Source organism: Salmo salar, chromosome ssa13, assembly GCF_905237065.1.
Source record: "Salmo salar chromosome ssa13, Ssal_v3.1, whole genome shotgun sequence".
Classification (NCBI taxonomy): Eukaryota; Metazoa; Chordata; class Actinopteri; order Salmoniformes; family Salmonidae; genus Salmo; species Salmo salar.
This window is the reverse complement of record NC_059454.1, coordinates 39,103,404-39,123,770: the sequence shown is the minus strand read 5'-3', so window position 1 is coordinate 39,123,770 and position 20,367 is coordinate 39,103,404. Positions and strand designations below refer to the sequence as shown.

General features: G+C 41.7%; 2 protein-coding genes across 2 annotated transcripts; both read left to right on the top strand.

Moving 5' to 3' along the window:
* Positions 1-2,946: 2,946 nt before the first annotated feature.
* On the top strand, positions 2,947-17,440 carry LOC106567133 (45 kDa calcium-binding protein). The gene is made up of 7 exons (XM_014136086.2): positions 2,947-3,286; positions 12,670-13,044; positions 13,930-14,066; positions 14,400-14,513; positions 14,754-14,912; positions 15,127-15,302; positions 15,818-17,440. Exons 2-7 carry the CDS (start codon positions 12,725-12,727, stop codon positions 15,992-15,994), a joined length of 1,083 nt encoding a protein of 360 aa, XP_013991561.1. The 5' UTR covers positions 2,947-3,286; positions 12,670-12,724; the 3' UTR covers positions 15,995-17,440.
* A 184-nt stretch (positions 17,441-17,624) lies between these two features.
* Positions 17,625-19,930, top strand: LOC106567134 (coiled-coil domain-containing protein 42). The gene is made up of 7 exons (XM_014136087.2): positions 17,625-17,844; positions 18,038-18,143; positions 18,300-18,404; positions 18,524-18,724; positions 18,985-19,206; positions 19,377-19,541; positions 19,717-19,930. The coding sequence occupies exons 1-7, from the start codon at positions 17,780-17,782 to the stop codon at positions 19,798-19,800; spliced, it is 948 nt and encodes a 315-aa protein (XP_013991562.1). The 5' UTR covers positions 17,625-17,779; the 3' UTR covers positions 19,801-19,930.
* The last annotated feature ends 437 nt before the right edge of the window (positions 19,931-20,367 follow it).

Genomic DNA, 20,367 nt, shown 5'->3' with positions numbered 1-20,367 from the left:
AGAAATGTATATAGTTATGCCAAGAGCAGAAATGTTTTAATTTCAAACAAATTCATATCATGCATGGGATTCACACATACCTACTGTACATGCATTAAAGCTAGAATCCTTAATTGAAACAATAACAAATCGGACACCCTGCCTCAGTTTTGGTAAAAAGCTGAGGGATGGGCCTGGAGAAATTTAACCACTCTCAAATTCGTAGACAGGGGTATGGATGCAAGGACTGACCATCCATGATGTCAAAATTATCGTTCTAGCCATGTTTTGAGGCTATAGGCCTACAGTGTTTGTTTACATTTACATTGTTTACAAATATTGGAGTAAAATAAGCTTAAATGTTGGGTTGTGTTGGGGTACGGCAATTGAACTAAGCTCATGAGGCATGTATAAGTTACATTCTTCAAGAATCAATGAGTATACAGTGAGCTCCAAACATATAGGGACAGTGACACATTTTTTATTGCTTTGGCTCTGTACTCCAGCACTTTGGATTTGAAATGATACGATGATACTATGAGGTCAAAGTGCAGACTGCTTTAATTTGAGGGTATTTTCATCCATATCGAGAAAACCGTTTAGAAATTAAAGCACTTTTTGTACATAGTCCCCACCATTTTAGGGGACCAAAAGTATTGGGACAAATTCCGTTATATGTGTATTTAAGCAGTAAAAAGTTAAGTATTTGGTCCCATATTAATAGCACGCAATGACTACATCAAGCTTGTGACTCTACACATTTGTTGGATGCATTTGCTGTTTGTTTAAGGTTGTGTTTCAGACTATTTTGTGCCCAATATAAATGAATGGTAAATAATATTGTGTCATTTTGGAGTCACTTTTATTGGAAATAAGACTAGAATATTGTTCTAAACACTTCTACATTAATGTGATTCATGTGGATGCTACCATGACTACGGATAATCATGAATGAATCATGAATAATGTTGAATGAGAACGTTTTCACAACTTCAATAAACATATAAGTGAATTTGTCCCAATACTTTTGGTCCCCTAAAATGGAGGGACTATGTACAAAAAGTACTGTAATTTCTAAACAGTTCACCCGATATGAATGGAATTAAAGCTGACAGTCTGCACTTCAACCTCAGTCATTGTATAATTTCAAATCCAAAGTGCTGGAGTACAGAGCTAAAACAACAACAAAAAATGGGTCACTGTCCCAATACTTTTGAAACTGACTGTATATCATTAAAGGTAGACTCAGCGAAATTATGTTGCCACGAGCAGCACAGCAAATATTGAGATGAGCGAGATGTGAGACGTCACTCTCACATAGTCCCACACAGTATCTGAGCATGTGCATGGGTTAGCTTCATGCTGTTCACAGCTTGGTAGCCTGGACACCAAAACAGTGGAGAAGTTGAGCTTCGTGCTTCAACTCTCTTAGTTGTTGCAGAAATGGATCCACTATGCTGTTTACTTTCTGTATCTATGTCATATCGCTGAGTCTACCTTTAATTTACAAGTCCAAAAATGTATGTAGCAACTAAGGATTCTAGCTGGGAACTGATCATGGTATTTTATTTCTGTATTTCTTCATTTCTTTCTTTTCAATTTTGGGGGTTTGTGTGTATTGTTTTGTATTGTTAGGTATTACTGCACTGTTGGACCTAGGGACATAAGCATTTCGCAATAACATCTGCAAAATATGTGTACCCTACCAAAACATATTCAAAAATAACATTTCTTAGAATTTCTTATCAACCACTGAGACCCCAAAGGACAGATTCAAAGTCTGCCTAAATATAATCTGCATAGCCTAGTTACAGCCTCATCACTTATGTTTTATGTAGAAATATAACTTTTGTGCACAGTGCCACCCAGAGGTGAAGTTTAAAAAAAGTGCACCAGCCAATCGTACCTCTAAAATCAGTATCGTTGCCCTCCTAACTTGAGCATTACAGATTCATAGTAATCAAGCATTATTTGCATGTGAAAATGTAATTGGGTGCATTACATTTTATTAGTGACCAACTTGCACATCCACAATGTAGCTTTAAATGTGACAATTACCAACTCCCCCGCTAGTGGTCAGTCTACTGTAGATTGGTGGTTTTCAAATGCCATCTTTGTAGACTGGGTAACGCTCGTTTTGCCTCGGCCGGTTCCCTGATGCGTGGAGAATTCTCTGTTGAATGGTCGTGAGTAAACTCAATACCCCAGAGGACCGAGCGATACAAACACGAACGCCCCCTATTTCATCAGGAAGGACGAAATCACCACCTGAGTGACAACAGAGATAAATAGGAAGAGAGGCCAACTAGGCAGAAAATGTGTCTCCCTCCAGCAGGTGGCGTTTGTTCGTTGTTCCGCCGCCAAGCAAGGAGTTTTTGTATGGAGATCAATGAGAGTTTCGAATTTGGGCAACAGAAAAGTGAATGGCTTATTTACTGCGTGAGATTTATTTGATCGAATAGAAGTAATGCTTAAGTTGTTATGAGTGTACTGATATAAGTAGGGCACGTGACATCCCGGAAACTCTGAAAAAAAAACACTTAATATCGGGGTTGTAAGATGTCTATGCATATTCATGAGATGAGGCTAGTAGCGAAGCCTCTCTCTCAAATCAATTTAAAGGGCTTTATTGGCATGGGAAACATACGTTTACATTGCCAAAGCAAGTGAAATAGATTATAAACAATTCAAAATTAACAGTAAAAAGTACACTCACAAGTTTCAAAGGAATAGACATGTCAAATGTCATATTATGGCTATGTATAGCGTTCTCTCTCTCTCGCTCCCTCTCCATTGAATACAGGCGGTTGACGTCAACAACCCTCATTGAATATTAAAAAAAAGGATTACAATAATGAGACGGCGAGAGCTAGACATCCTGCCGTGCCGCTTTGTGCACAACGACTCCCATTGTAAGGGCGGAGACATGCATCTTGTCAGTATATCCATAATCTTTGGTCAAATGTACCGTACGGCAACGTGATGACGCAATCTGTGTACACACGGCGTGAGTGGCAGCTTGTTTCCTGAGAATAGAAATTCCCCAACTCACCTAATCAAACATTTGCTGTGTATGCGGATTGATTCGGTAGCTAGAGTGAGACGTTTGCTCCTGCGTGAAGTTCGTAGTAGCAGCCACGTGTACATGAAATGTAACCTAGCTAACAGTTTTGTTTTGCTCGTACGACGATGCATTCTCGCCATTGCTAGGTGTGCTAGCTAACTAGCTAGTGCCTTACCTCTTCAATTTCCTGGCATTTATTTTGAGCAGCGTTCCAGATTTTGTGTCGTTGGAGCTCAACACTAGGTAAGTCATCAAGCCTTGTCCTCTCATCGGCTAACGTTAGCCGGCTTGTTAGATATGCTGGGGTGTATTCACTAGTCGGATTCCGTTGCAAAACGTTTAGTTTGTTGCGGAATATATTGGAACGAAAACGTTTTGCAACGAAAATGAGAGTTTCTATTGGACAAATTCAGGTAGGACCCTCCCCGTTTCGTTATTTTGCTCTTTTTGTTTCCGTTTGGTTCCTAGAGTAAACGGTAAAAGGGTTTCGTTGTATAACGTTTTGAAGCCATACAGTTGGTTACGATTCCAATTTCATCCTCCAGATGGCTAAACTCAAAATGTAATGATAGAGAAAAGACCAATTTTCTTTGAAAAAAATAAGGAAGGTATCATGTTTAAGGCTGCAATGTGACTTTTTGGGCAACCTGACCAAATTCACATAGAAATGTGAGTTCTAGATGTCATTTTGTTGAATGCAGTTCTAAGTGGTAGATGTGGTCTATGTGCACTATTTCTGTTTCCCGTTAAGTTTAGTTTTTGCTTCTTACTTTTGGTTTTGTACACCAGCTGAAAATACAATATTTTTGGTTATTGAAAATATATTTTTCATCGGTTTAGATGGTACAATGATTCTCTACACTTAACATTGCTTGTTTTGTCACAAACTGAAACATACAATTTTAGCAACCAAGAAATGGTAGTGCGATTTCTGCATTCTGCACCTTTTTAATATAATGCAACTTTGGATTTTACCCCCATCTCAAAAACAAATGGTTTAGACCATTTGGCATTTTAGAGAGCTTGGTCCTTGTAACGCTTATCAGTTTATAAAATAAAGTGGTGTATTTAATGTGGTCCTTGGAGGCACTCACTCATTCTCTCTCACACACACACACACACACACACACACACACACACACACACACACACACACACACACACACCAGATATCCCCAAAGCAATGCTATACCATTCTAACAGCCATGGTGCGTTGTCAGGACACCTAATGGAGTTAACTCTAGGTACTGTCACAGACTGCGAAGACATGGAGTTGCACACATCAGACCCTGCAGGCTGTCCTTCAAATTCGCTACAACGTTATCCTCAATCCCCTGCATATGCCAACACCTTGCATAGAATCTAACAGCTAGCCTATATGTTGAATGTCCAGTGGCGACCAGTCATTTTTTTTGGGGGGGGGTGCCTGTTTTGCATGTTATTTTGGAATTAATGCGTGTCACATATTAGTTTGCAGACAATGTCTATATATCTTTTTTTTTTTAATTGAGTTAATAAAGCTGCATATAAACTTGATGTCTCTTTAGCTTTCTTGAGTAAGGCAGCTCCAAAATGCAGGTGTTTCAGCCTAGCTCAGTGCCATCAGAGGCCATCAGACTGTTAAACAGCAATCACTAACACAGAGAGGCTGCTGCCTACATACAGACTTGAATCATTGCCACTTTAATAAATGGATCACGGGTCACTTTAAATAATGCCACTTTAATAATGTTTACCACTTTAATGTTTACATATCTTACATTACTCCTCTCACATGTGTATATACTGTATTTTATACCATCTATTGCATCTTGCCTATGCCGCTCGGTCATCGTGCATCCATATATTTATATGTACATATTCTTATTCCATCCCTTTAGATTTGTGTGTATTAGGTAGTTGTTGTGGAATTTTTAGATAATACTGCACTGTCGGAACTAGAAGCACAAGCATTTCGCAACACTCAAATTAACATCTGCTAACCATGTGTATGTGACCGATAACATTTTATTTTATTTGCTTTCTGTGGTGGTGGGACAGCTAGCGGAGAATATGGAGCGTAGGGGTTGGTAATGTTCTCTAGTTGTGCCGTGATTGGCTCAGTGTTCAGTCACTCATAGGGACACTACGTCACCGCCAAATGGTAGCGCTCGAAAATGTAAGCCCTTTGGGTGCTGCCATAGAGTTACATTAGAAGTGCCCATCCAAGAAAGCTCAAAGTCATTGGCCACAGATAAAATGACGTCAAATCACGTTATATCTACAGCAACTTTGATTGGACTGATCGTACTTTCAAAATCTTAGCTAGCAAGCTAGCAGTCGTCATCATCATGAATCAAGTCGACAATCTACTGGCAAATCCTTTTTAATTCTTGTCATATGATGAGAAATAATGAAGAGAAATTATAGATAAAAGGTATTGGTGCTCATCAGCCATTGGACATAAACATTACACAACAAGTTGGAAATCGCAAATTTAACAATGAGTGGTTTGGAAGGAATCAGTGGCAAGCGTTGCAAATCAATCACTAGCCTGCTATTCAGTGGACTGGGTGTGTGGTCCCAAGTCTGGGTTTAAGGGTCTTTTTTCCAAGCTTAAAAGGATAAACATTCTACATTGGTCATGGTGACAGTCCAGCATGACTTCTTTCGCACTCAAAACATCTGGGAAATCTGATTATAGTGAGTTCAAGACAACTGGGTACTGGGAAGATACGTTTTGAACAGTTATCCAACTTGGAATTTCAGGTTGGAAACTCTGGCCTCTTTCTAGAGCTACGACCTGAAGATCACTGACGTCATCATGATTCGGCCTTGTTTTTTTCCACAGTTGTCTTGAAAGAACCATAAATCCAGAGAATGCCAGACTTTTATGAAGTTTGATGACAAAATTTGCCCACAAAGGACTGCCGCACCACCTTCCTGTTCAAGTGAGCACAGCACAACAAGGGGAGTCCAAAAATGTATTGTATGCTGTTGCATAAATTATGTAATATGCCAGGGAGATATGTATACTGTAGCTAAGAAGGTAATACTAAGTGTATGTTGTGTAGTAAGCTTTTAGTAGCCCATGTGCCTCTCTCATAATTTGGTCCCGTTTCCTCTCCAAATTTCACCTACTGTTCTGACTTGGTGGTGCACGTGTAGCCAATAGCCTGTTTTAGAGAGATGTAATCATCGAATATTGGAAGAACTTTCTTTGTCTGCTTATATGTCCCCTTTATTTATCATATGGTTCTGACTTGGTGTAGAGTGAGAATACTGTAAGAACGGCCCATGTTTTGAATTCTGTTGCTGTACATTTCAAAAGTGCTGAACAAATAGTTATATTGACTACGTCTGTCCTAGCTCGCTCATTAATGTCTTGAAATTACGGATTGCCTTTTATCCGCTTGTCGTCCCCTTATGCCATAGTTTGTACATCTCAATTGTCAGTAGAAACCACATTTGTTTAAGAAAGTCGGCCATATCAGCTATATTTTTTGAAAAGGCAGTAAATGAGGCAGAATGAAGTATTTCGCTCCATGATTGGACTTCCATAATATTTCCTTTATTTTCTAGTGGACTTCCATAATAGCCAGGTGTAGCAGTGGTAAGGTGTCGGGACTGCTGTTAGAGCAGCTTTATGTAGGCCTTAACAGTGTGTGGGCACTGTTTGTCACCGTTATAGTGCAATTCATGTGTTGTGTAGTGGGTTTGCTGGCCTGCATCTTAAGACATTTTTTTGCCCCACCAAGATTTACATGCTAAAATCGACACTGAATGTCGAAACGGAAGGTTAACTTACAAATCGGTGTGTAATGGCATGGTGTTTTATGTACACTTCCAATGAAGTAGCCTCATAGGCCTAGGCTTATTATCTTGTGAATGTAGGCTAATGCACGGCTTGCGTGTCCCTGTCGGGCTCACAGGCTTCCCCCGAGCACCTGTGATGGATGGGGCGTGGGGTCGGTTAAAGCGCTGTCTGAGACAGCAATTTTAAAGTCCATTATTATAACCTATTACAGGTCTAGATTAGACACTAGCCTCTGTTGAACAAGTAGCCATTAGCAGTATAGCAGAAACAAATGCGTAACGATGCCCCTGTTTTGGGATAACCTATGCATCCTTCATTCCTCCCATCCTTGAACACATCACCGACGGATGTGTGAAAGGAGATTTTACACTAGGCAACCAAGTCATGTCAGTTTAGTGAATATTTCTATAGCCTATGATCATTGATCTAATATCAAAGTTTATTTGTCATGTGCGCTGAATACAACAGGTGTAGACCTTACAGTGAAAGGCTCTAACCAATAGTGCAAAAAAGGTGTTAGGTGAACAATAGATAAGTAAAAAAAAAAAATGACAGTAAAAAGACAGGCTATAAAAGTAGCGAGGCTACATACAGACACCGGTTAGTCAGGCTGATTTGAGGTAGTATGTAGATATGGTTAAAGTGGCTATGCATATATGATGAACAGAGAGTAGCAGTAGCGTAAATGAGGGGTTGGAGGGTGGCGGGACATAAGGCGGTTAGCCAATGTGCAGGAGCACTGGTTGGTCGGCCCAATTGAGGTAGTATGTACACGAATGTATAGTTAAAGTGACTATGCATATATGATAAACAGAGTCGCAGCAGCGTAAAAGAGGGGTTGGGGGGGGCACACAATGCAAATAGTCCGGGTAGCCATTTGATTACCTGTTCAGGAGTCTTTTGGCTTGGGGGTAAAAACTGTTGAGAAGCCTTTTTGTCCTAGACTTGGCACTCCGGTACCGCTTGCCATGTGGTAGTAGAGAGAGCAGTCTATGACTGGGGTGGCTGGGGTCTTTGACAATTTTTAGGGCCTTCCTTTGACAGCGCCTGGTGTAGAGGTCCTGGATGGCAGGCAGCTTGGCCCCAGTGATGTACTGGGCCGTACGCACTACCCTCTGTAGTGCCTTGCGGTCGGAGGCCGAGCAATTGCCGCACCAGTGATGCTACCAGTCAGGATGCTCTCTGTTGCAGCTGTAGAACCTTTTGAGGATCTCAGGACCCATTCCAAATCTTTTTAGTTTCCTGAGGGGGAATAGGCTTTGTCGTGCCTTCTTCACGACTGTCTTGGTGTGTTTGGACCATTCTAGTTTGTTGTTGATGTGGACACCAAGGAACTTGAAGCTCTCAACCTGCTCCACTGCAGCCCCGTCGATGAGAATGGGGGTGTGCTCGGTCCTCCTTTTCTTGTAGTCCACAATCATCTCCTTAGTCTTGGTTACATTGAGGGATAGGGTGTTATTCTGGCACCACCTGGCCAGGTCTCTGACCTCCTCCCTATAGTCTGTCTCGTCGTTGTCGGTGATCAGGCCTACCACTGTTGTGTTGTCTGCAAACTTAATGATGGTGTTGGAGTCGTGCCTGGCCATGCAGTCGTGGGAGAGCAGGGAGTACAGGAGGGGACTGAGCACGCACCCCTGTGGAGCTCCAGTGTTGAGGATCAGCGTGGCAGATGTGTTGCTACCTACCCTCACCACCAGGAAGTCCAGGATCCAGTTGCAGAGGGAGGTGTTTAGTCCCAGGGTCCTTAGCTTAGTGATGAGCTTTGAGGGTACTATGGTGTTGAACGCTGAGCTGTAGTCAATGAATAGCATTCTCACATAAGTGTTCCTTTTGTCCAGGTGGGAAAGGGTAGTGTGGAGAGCAATAGAGATTGCATCATCTGTGGATCTGTTTGGGCGGTATGCAAATTGGAGTGGGCTTAGGGTTTCTGGGATAATGGTGTTGATGTGTGCCATTACCAACATTTCAAAGCACTTCATGGCTACCAACGTGAGTGCTACGGGTCTGTAGTCATTTAGGCAGGTTGCCTTTGTGTTCTTGGGCACAGGGACTATGGTGGTCTGCTTGAAACATGTTGGTATTACAGACTCAATCAGGGACATGTTGAAAATGTCAGTGAAGGCACCTGCCAGTTGGTCAGCACATGCCCGGAGCACACGTCCTGGTAATCCATCTGGCCCCGCAGCCTTGTGTATGTTGACCTGTTTAATGGTCTTACTCACGTCGGCTATGGAGAGCGTGATCACACAGTCGTCCGGAACAGCTGATGCTCTCATGCATGCCTCAGTGTTGCTTGCCTCGACGCGAGCATAATATCTATTTAGATCAATGATTATTTAAAGAAGGGGAGAATCCATCCACGAACAGTGTCTATATATGCTGTTTTGCAGGAGTGGTCCTTGAGTTGCCTCTCCTCCCACAGACACGTTTGAGTCAAATCCGCTTGACATGGGACACATACACATACTCCTGGTCTCCAGGATCCTAAGATAATTAGCCTGCATTCGTTAGGATAGTTGCCATAAGGGTGAAATACTGTTAGTAAAGCACCATGGATAAGGTCATTGCCATTATATTTTTGTGCCCCCCCCCCATTCTGAACGTCCCTTTCATCATATAGGCCTAGCTTTTAGACTTTCTAAGCTACAGTACCTTATCTAAGGTGTTCGCCTAGGTTCCGCATCCGAACGTTGTAGCGAATTCGGAGGGCAGACTGAAAGGAGCTCAGTCCCAGGTCTCTTCACAGTAAGTGACAGTGCAAAGAGTGTTTTTCATTGGGTTGTGCTCATATTGCATCATGGCCATTTTAATAGAGTATATGCCTATATTATGAAGTTGCCAGGGGGGAGACTTGGTGTGTGCGCTGTGACGCCTGTTATATGTGCACAGTGGAGATTTTAGCTTGTAAATCTTAGAGGGGCAAACTCAACATATTTATGTTTTATGCATGCCAGCAAAGCCACAACACTAAACGATACATTTATTGCACTATAACGGTGACAAACGGTGCCCATAAACTGTTAGGGCCTACATAAAGCTGTCCCAACAGCAGACCTTTCTTTTCAGCACCATGTAGTGAATCCTTACCACTGCTACACCTGGCTATCAGCGGAGCCTGGTCTGGCTGGGAAACAGATCATTCAGCCTCATTTACTGTGTTTAAAAAAAAAGATGGCTGACTTTCTTCAACAAATGGGGAGTCTACTGACAAATGAGATGTACAAACTATAGCACAAGGGAACAATGAGCGGATGAGAGGCAAATCTGTAATTTCGATTAAGACATTGAATGAGCGAGCTAAGACGGACGTAGTCAATATAACTAACTGGATTGTCGTTTCTCTTTGCTTATTTGAGCTATTCTTGCCATATAATGGACTTGGCCTAACTCCCCTACCTTGTCACACCACAACTGATTGTCTCAAACGCATTAATGAGAAGGAAATTCCACAAATGAACTTTTAACAAGGCCCACCTGTTAATTTAAATGTATTCCAGGTGACAACCTAATGAAGCTGGTTGAGAGAATGCCAAGAGTGTGCAAAGCTGTCATCAAGGCAAAGGGTGGCTACTTTAAAGAAGTTTATATTTTAGATTTTTCAAAGTAGCCTGCCTTTGCCTTGTTGACAGCTTTGCACATTCTTGGCATTCTCTCAAACAGCTTCACCTGGAATGCTTTTCCAACAGTCTTGAAGAAGTTCCCACATATGCTGAGCACTTGTTGTTTGCTTTTCCTTCACTCTGTGGTCCAACTCATCCTAAACCACCTCAATTGTTTTGAGGTCATGTGATTGTGGAGGCCAGGTCATCTGATGCAGCACTCCATCACGCTCCTTCTTGGTTAAATAAACCTTACACAGCCTGGAGGTGTGTTTGATCATTGTCCTGTTGAAAAACAAATGATAGTCCCACTAAGTGCAAACCAGATGGGAATGGCGTATCGCTGCAGAATGCTGTGGTAGCCATGCTGGTTAAGTGTGCCTTGAATTCTAAATAAATCACTGACACGGTCACCAGCAAAGCACCCCCACACCATCTCCATGCTTCACGGTGGGAACCACACATGCAGAGATCATCTGTTTACCTACTCTGCGTCTCACAAAGACACTGCGGTTGGAACCAAAAATTTCAAATTGATGAAATTAGCTTGTTCATGTAAAAATGACCAAATACACTGTTTACACTAAAACTACCAAAACTAGTTATGGCAAACCTGGAAAAATAGAATCCGAATGATTTGAAAACCCCAATCAGCAGCTGGATGAGAGTTGTGTGTCAACTCCGGTAAAAAAACATTCTCTTCAGCGCATTTGGTAACATTGAACCAGCTAATTACATTGGCTTTCATTCAACTAATAAAGCCTATGCTTTACTAATGAAGCCTATGCAAAGCTATACATGGCAAAAGCCATTTTACAAGCATATGAATGATGAAGGTGAATATCCTATAACAGGGATATAGGCCTTGTAGACTCAACCACTCCATGGTGAAGGAAGTTAACCAAAGGCATACAGCCAAGACCAGGCGTTGTGGAATCTAGGTCTGACTACATCGATTCACCCAAGGTCAATACTTTAAAAATAAAAGTAAATTATGAAATGCCAAACTTGTACCTATATTTGTCCTCTGTAGTTGCGTGCTTTTCTTTGCTGAAATCTGTACTTTTTCAATAAATATTAATCAAATACACCCACTGACTGTTTGCTATTTGCTGTTGCTCGGTAGTGGTATTTAAAATAACAAGGTGTTGCGTTTTCATGATTTACATTTTTTTTTATATATATATTGGTCTGCAAATCGATGTAGTCGGAGCTAGATTCCACAAAGCCTGGTGTGGGCTCCAGCCTTTGGTAAAGTTCATCAGAAACTTCCTTCACCATGAAGTGGCGTTTAGTCCACTAGGATAGGCCTACCTCTCGTTGGCACGAGCAGCTGTGTCTCCAGCACTGTGCGCACTGTTGTTATCTGACAGTCAGTTACATGCATAAAAGTTCAAGCTGGACGCATCAATTCAGACGCAACAGAGAAGGTATTTTCGGAATAAAACCATGAGTAAAAAAACATTACTGAATGGTTATTCTGACCGTGTTAATCGGTTTTCTGACCGACGCTAGTATCTTAGGCACCAGTCCCCGGTTTAAATGTTTATCGGTGAACGTTACATCCCTAATGTGCATCTTTCCCTTTCAAGAAGATTTGATATGTATCTAGATACGTGGGCTCCATATGTCACATTAAACACATTTTCCATTCAAAATGTAAATTGCTGCTGATGGAGCTCATGAGCTGGGCCTCTCTGAGCTGGATCTATTGTGTGTGTGTGTGTGTGTGTGTGTGTGTGTGTGTGTGTGTGTGTGTGTGTGTGTGTGTGTGTGTGTGTGTGTGTGTGTGTGTGTGTGTGTGTGTGTGTGTGTGTGTGTGTGTGTGTGTGTGTGTGTGCAAATTGTCTATGGTGCATGAAGGCACCTGAGCTGAATCATAAGGGACACTAGGTAATTATCCCACACACACACACACATTTGATCTAAAATCAGCATCGTCCGGTATTGAATTGTTATAACTAGTAATGATCAATATTTATCTTAAATGAGCTATGACATAGCCAATGAATAGGCACAACTTTTGATTTCACCTCAGTCTCATAATCAAATGGTTTAAACCGTTTGGAAGTTTTGATGGACTCCAAGTGAGCTCCTCTTCTTCTCCCACTCCGACCATGCCGTGCTGGTGGCAAAAATGATTGCTGTCCTCGTTATGACTAGCTAGCCAAGAACAACACTATTCTAATCAGTGATGAGGCTATCCACCTTACCCAGTGTTGTTGTTGTAGACAGGTGTGTTCATCAGTCCGTGAGCAAGCGAGGACACTGAACTTGGAAGAAGCCATGGCTAACTACTGGAGGACGGCTTGGTGCAGACACCTTCTGGCTGTGTCCATGGCCCTGTTCTGCCTGCTCCACAACACCACGGACGTCCATGCCCGACCAGCTAACATGTCATCCCTGAAGGACAAAAACAACCCAACCAGTAAAGAGGAGAATGAGATCCTTCCCCCAGACCATCTGAACGGGATGAAGCTGGAGATGGATGGTCACATCAACAAGGACTTCCATCAGGAGGTGTTCCTGGGTAAGGAGATGGAGGAGTTTGAAGAGGACTCTGAGCCCAGGAGGAACAGGAACAAGCTTATTGACATCTTCAGCAAGTAAGTGGGGATGACTGGCTTTCAATTTCTTGACTCATGAGTCGTATACATACTCTCTGTGTTGAGTACATCCACCAAATGTTTCTAGGTTTAGCTTTGTTGTAGAGTGTCTGTGTTGTATTTCTATCATTTTTGTGTGGGCCAAATTGTGAAGTGGTGTGTAAATGCAAGGTTGTAATTACGATAAATCCACATTCCTTAGTTGGGAGTTTGGATCATGTCTATGTAGCCTATACCCATCCAGTTAATGTGAACACCGTTCATGGTCTGGTTCCTATTTTAAAGAATATGGGGGCATGAACAAATGAGGCTAGATTATCTCTTATGATAAACAAAGCAGTGTTCCTGAGAATGGAGACGTGAGTGCATCGAAAAGGTCAACCACAGCAGTCTAAGTAAATATCTGGCCTTATCCACCCCATACTGGATAAGCTAGGTGTCAAGTAGTAAAAGCTAGGAGGCTGATTTTATAAATACTGTTGAAGCGAAACAGTCCAGATATTTTAGTCCTACTTGTCACCCTCGCCAAATTTCAAGGTTCCTTGACAAATCCTCACTAGCGTTCCATTATTTTGACCCTATATGGCGAAGGAATGACTGTGTTGGAAAAGCATGAAAGCTGAAACATTTGAAAAGCATATTTTGAGCTAAGGTTGCATCTTACTTAGTTAGAAAACTATCCAAAATAATCTGGGTTCGTGGTTGAAGCAGATATATGATAGTGGATTTGAATAAACTACTTGAATTTGATATTCCATTTGAGTGTTTGTTTGAAAATGCTGACTAAGTCACTGTGGATAAGGGCATCTTCTAGCTAAATGACCTAAATGTAAAACTGTAGATCGACATGGTCTTAACACTAGCCCCCCCCCCCTTCGTCTTCAGGGTGGACTTTAATAAAGATAAGAGTGTCAGTGCCAAGGAGATGCAGCGCTGGATCGTGGAGAAGACAGAGGAACACTTCCAGGAGGCTGTGAGAGAGAACAAGATGAGCTTCCATGCTGTGGATCCAGATGGAGATGGTAAGCGAGACGACAGTCGTATCTGGATGAAAACGGACTGAAACAAGGAGGGACTACCTGGACTTGTCCAACAATAACCAACAGTTTTCATTTTCTGTAGCTGTGGACTAATGAATACAACCCTGATACATAGCCATGATGGTGACCTATTCATTGAGAGCAGTGCGTTTGTTACCGACACTGATGTCTTACTGTTTGGCCTCAGACCTGAAATATGTGGGCCACAATACATCTCAGACCTGATGACAATACAGCACTGTTTACCAAAACTGCCTCAAAATCCTTCCTAAACGGTCTAGCCCCAATCCCTAAACCGTTATATTCTCGTTATAGGCCATGTGACATGGGATGAATACCGGGTAAAGTTTCTGGCCAGCAAAGGATTCAACAAGAAGGAAATGGCTGACAAGATGAAGAACAGTGAAGAACTGAAGGTGGACGAGGAGAGTAAGTTCATCCACAACAATACAATCTGCACAACACTATTTTAGTTGTAGTCCGTGCATTTCTACTGATTAATCAAGAATTCTGGCTTTTCTGACTATCCTCTTTTCATACTATCATTGAAACTGACCTACCCCAAACCGATATCAGTTTTTTTCCCTAGGTTTTCCTGATCACATCCCCGATAGTAGCCTATTGCCCCTAGCTCTGCCAGTAATGCTTGTACTTACTGTCTCTTTGCAGCCCAGGAGGTGCTGGAGAGTCTGAAGGACCGCTGGTTCCAGGCTGATAACCCCCCAGCCGACCAGCTGCTGAACGAGGAAGAGTTCCTCTCCTTCCTGCACCCGGAGCACAGCAAAGGAATGCTCAAATACATGGTCAAGGAGATTGTTCGCGACCTAGGTACGGTCTTCTCTACTCGCTCACATTTAGTTTTGATTTGAATTCAGTTTGTTTCTATGTATCATGCTATACGTTTTAGTGATAGAGTATGAATTAAAGGTGGAAGACAAACATGCATAATGAATACATAAGTTGTGGATGACCATGATCAATCATGAAAAGTGTTACAATAAAGCTATCTGAGTGTGATGTGTATTTTGTGTTGTTTTTACAGACCAGGACAGTGACAAGAAGCTGACTCTGTCTGAGTTCATCTCCCTGCCCATGGGCACCGTGGAGAACCAGCAGGCTCAGGACATCGATGATGACTGGGTACGAGAGAGGAAGAAGGAGTTTGAGGAGGTCATCGATGGCAACCATGACGGCATCGTAACCATGGAGGAACTACAGGTGGGTGCCGTGTGTGCTGGTTATACTGCAGGACCTGATGGCATGGTCTTTTCTAATAAAAATGGGGTTTGGGTGGGCGTGGCAATTTTACGGAACCCGCCCCATCTTGGCGCTGTAGAATTTTTTTTATTTACATGTTTTTTTTTTAAAAGAGAATTTCCTGCAGTTCTACACATTTTTCCATGGAGCTGAGAGAAACTTTAGCATTTCCTACATACAACACATTTCCTCCCGTTCTATGCATTTTGCCATGGCTAATGCTGTTTTTTTTTAAATAACAAATAAATACTACTAAATTCATTGTTTTTGGAATTCTCAATTCTCCCTCACTGTGTAGTTCATATTTTGGTGCTTGTTAGTTCTCAAAGATATTATTAAAAAAAAATATATATATATATATATAGCTCCATTATCCATACTTTGTATATGATTTTAGTAGTTTAAGGTTAGTGTTTTTCCATCCCGAAAAATCAATAATTTTTTTTTTACACTTCCCCGTGCTCTCTGCTCTCCAGGAGTACATGGACCCGATGAACGAGTACAACGCGCTGAACGAGGCTAAGCAGATGATCGCTGTGGCCGACGAGAACCAGAACCACAACTTGGAACTGGAGGAGATTCTTAAGTACAGCGAATACTTCACTGGCAGCAAGCTCATGGACTATGCCCGGAATGTTCACGAGGAGTTCTAAGCAATAAAGACAAACTGTCCTACAAAATCCTTCCCTTTCCCTTCTAATGGGGGCATCTTGGTAAGTCTGCTCTAACGACAGGTCTGTCTTAAAAAAAAGCTTATTGTTGGGATGTTTTAGTGTGCAATTGTGTTTAAATCCTAGTCCCAGCCGACTGACCCGCCCTGGCCTCCTCTACTGACTCTTAGAGTAAGGCCTAAAACATCCTTCATTTCTGGACTGTCTGCCTCTTCTAAACATCCCATCAGAATGAACCATAGCCGAGGTCTGCCTTCTGTCTAGTGGTGCTCATGTTGCATTGTCTTACCTATATGTATTGGTCTTTTTCAGTGCATTCTAGACACTACGTCACCTTCATGGTTCATTCATGGTTCATGGATGCTATATTGTGAAATGTATGTATATGAGGGATTCAAACAAGATTCCTTTCTTTTCTCCTCCCCTCTATCGAAGCAGTCTAAGTTGAGGAGGATTACACAATCAGACCTATTATTTGTAGCAGGGCCTCTAATTTGACTCCAAACATGTTGATTTTAAACTCGCACAACAATGGTATATCCAAATAAAGAAGGTATTTACATCACGTATTTTCATTGGCATTTCAAAATTAGTTATAGCCTACGTACGTACCACAATGTTGCTCGGAAGTAACTGGTCTTTACAAAGTTGGCAATCATTTTGATTATTGAGCTGAACCACAGTAACCACTGTATTCTCCACACTGACTCCATATTGTGCTTGCTGCCCTTGTGAACAGTTAGTTTTCATTTTTCTATTTGGTAATGGGGGTACTAATGGTTACACTGGTAAATTCTTAATAGGTGTTTATGATTCTCTGATCTGTCCTGTTCTTTACAATTAGTGCTTATGTGTGATAATTATGGAGGTTTTTTTTCCATACATTTGTTTGCTTTTGTATCTATAATTCCAAATGGGATTGTGCATTTAAGCATCTCAAAAAAATGCTAGTCAATTGTAAACATCTCAGTTTAATGTTTGAGACTGGTGTAAGAAATTAACTTATTTATTTATTTGTTGTTGGTCTGCATTTTTGCAATTACATAAATCAGTAAAAATAATATTCAGTATTTTCCCAGTGGTGTACTTTGTTGTTCAATACTTATGTTTTATTCAGGTTATGCTAATTACATATTTTCTATACATTTCTGATGAATATGACTAATTGTCATTAAGAAATCCCGTATTGCCCCTTGTCATGCTTTGCCAAAGCTCTATAATATATGTATAATATGCATTCATCAATTGTTTTCCTGCTTCAAGGACAATATCCTGTGGAAATATCAGTCATTTGGATCCCTCTGAGCTCCTGTCATCGCGTTGAATTTATAAAAGAAAAAGCTCATGCTATCAGAATGTGATAAAGCTTTATACATTGTATTCCCGATTTTACTTGTAAACCAATAAATATTTCTCATCAATCTCTGACCATACTCTGCACCCTAATGTGTTATGCGTCCATAAATGTTTCATCATTTTAGCACACTAACTTGATGGGCAATAGTTTTCCACTAGGCTTTTTAATTTGTACAACTTTTTAGAGCTTGCCATGAGTGGAGCTTGCCAGAAAACAGGCAATTCATGTCCCTCATTTTGTTTTTATTTGTAGTAGTTGCTATGAGACCATTTTGTTATTTTCTGACTCAAAATTCTGTGAACCGCATTGGCTTTCTACAGCCACCCACAGAAATAGTCAAAACAATAACATTAGGCTTTGAAAAATCAAATATCTTATTTATGACCAAATATTATTAGTAGATTATAAACATGTCTGTAAATTTGTCAGACTATTTCAAAATATATTTTGGCAAGAACCTTCGAGACCAGCTATTGTGAGTAAAAATATGACATGTAACCTAGACGTTTAAGGAACTTTTTGTCCTAAAATGTTAGAAGCTTCTATCTGTTCCATTTAATGTATTACTTTCCTCTCCCTACCCAAACACAACATTATCATTAGCAGAAGGCTCATGGTTTATGTTAAGAAGAAATAAGACAGTCAATCCCCACTGACCATTTTGACAGGAAGGCCACGTCCGCAGCAGATGAGATGCTGGCCCCTTCCTCCCGTCTCCTGCAGAAGAGACGGGAGGCCATGGAGGTCAACAATGCTATGACGCTGCAAAGAGAGGTGAAATACATATTTTTTTAATTGTCTCATTGTACCTCAAACCAACAATTCCTGGCAATAAAATTATATGACGAATTAGTACAATCCTTTTAGTCAAGTCTCCACACAATCCTCCTGTATGATATGGTCTCACTTTACATTCTGTTTGGGTTTCAGGATTTTGAGTCAACTCTCAGAGCCCTGAGAATCCGCAAGGATGAGCTCATAGAGAAGGAGGGCCAGATGAAGGAATATCTGCAGAAATTTGACAATTTTCTGAAGGTACTGTCATAGCTTCTGAACATCACTTCTTAGACTAAACTATGGACCCCGTCCTGTAGTCTGCCCATCAGTCAGACTTTGAGATGAATTGGTCATGCTCTTCCATGATCTCATTTCAGGAGAACGAGGTGAAACGATGTCGTGCTGTTAGGAAGGCCGGCCGAGAGAGGGAACTGACCAATCAGAAGAAGGTGGACCTGCTCACTCTCCAGGAGGAGATGAAAGCTCTCGTCAAAGAGAGGGACCGTCTGGAGAAACGAGTGCAGAAGAATGCCATATACCCCCATTACCTGGATAAAGTGGTACAGGCCAGTGAACAGGTAGGTCATAGTGCGGATTAGAACTCTGAGGTAGTGTGTGATTTGACTGGACTTCACAGACAAACCAATCCCTAGCCACTTGTATCTGACCAGATTGGATAGCTCTAAGCAATATATTGGTGGTTCCATCTTGCCCTGTGATAAGCCAGGTGGAATATTGTAACCATATTGCTGACACCTGTCCAATCCTCTTAGGTCTACACAAGAGCCTAAACCTTAGGGGTTAGGGGTTGATTTGGAATTCCTTTTGTGCGTCTCAGTTTCAGGAGGCCAGACAGGTGATGTCTCGCTACGACACGTTGATGCTGACCCGGGAGGACCTGGTGCGGACCACCCAGCAGAACCAGGACAGCACGGAGAACGTCCGGGCCCAGCTGGCCCGCTTCACAGAGCAGAGCAATGACACCCTGCTGCACTACAACAACACTCTGGCCCAGCTACAGAGCCAGCTGGACAAGGCCCGCGCTGAGGGCATGATCTGGGTGAGACATGAGATGGTCACGCTCCCTATGGGTATTTTCCCAGACACAGCTTAATAAAGCTAGTCCTGAACCTCCCCTTTTCAGTCTGTGTTCGGGACACCAGCCCTGAGTGTCCTCAAAGGGAACTAAGAGTCTGATCAAAGGATGAACATTTCTCTCTCGATATACAGGAATCGAGATGGGCCCACATTCAGAACACAGCTGCCAAGAAGACACTGCTGTTGGGCACAATCAAGATGGCCACTCTTAATCTGTACCAGTGTGTGTGCAAGAGGGCGAAAGACACTGGGGAATCACCTATTGCTCCAGAGGACACTATTAAGCAGCTGGAGAAGGTACTTTAGGCTACTGTTATCTCACGACTCATTATTCCTCATGAGCGCACAGTGCATCATAGGGCATAAATTATGAATCCTCTATTACTCATTCATCAACTCTGTCAGGTATTCAGAGGGCATTTCCACTAGACCAGCGTGTTCCAATAATAACTAATAGGACTTATTTTGACAGATCCAGACCTTCCTAGCCGATCTGATCTGCATTTGGGAGGAGGTGAACAAGCCAGATCAGCCAGGGCCAATCGGACACAGATAGATGATCCGTGTCAATCAGTAGAGCTGTTTTGTATGAAAGTTTAGATTCTATACTATGTCATTGCCCTTTGCTTATCAACAAAATTATTATTGCACTGATAAGATCAAAAATAAAGATATTTTGAGACATGGATAGTGTATTTTTGGGGGGAATTTGGGATTGACCAGTTGGCAATAATACAATATCCATCTAAATATATTGATTAAAGTGTTTTCTATGTAGCACTTCACATTAGTAAGATTGTATGAACGACCATGTTGCAAACCATTCACTCTTATATCCAACAGCCATTCATATACTCATGAATCACCATTGGATTCGACACAATTCACCAAATATCACCATTTGCAATGCGGTCTAATGGACTGGAGTTACTTGGATTGAGATACCCAATCGAATTTCTACTTTGCACATTAACAAGTTCACATACACCATCATTCCACATGACAAGATCCTAACTATCAACAACACTATTGACTTATAAGGCCTAGGCAGCCTACTAAACGGATCCTTAAGAATTACTTAAACACATAGTGGCTGGTTTCCTGGACGTGGATGCATTCTCCA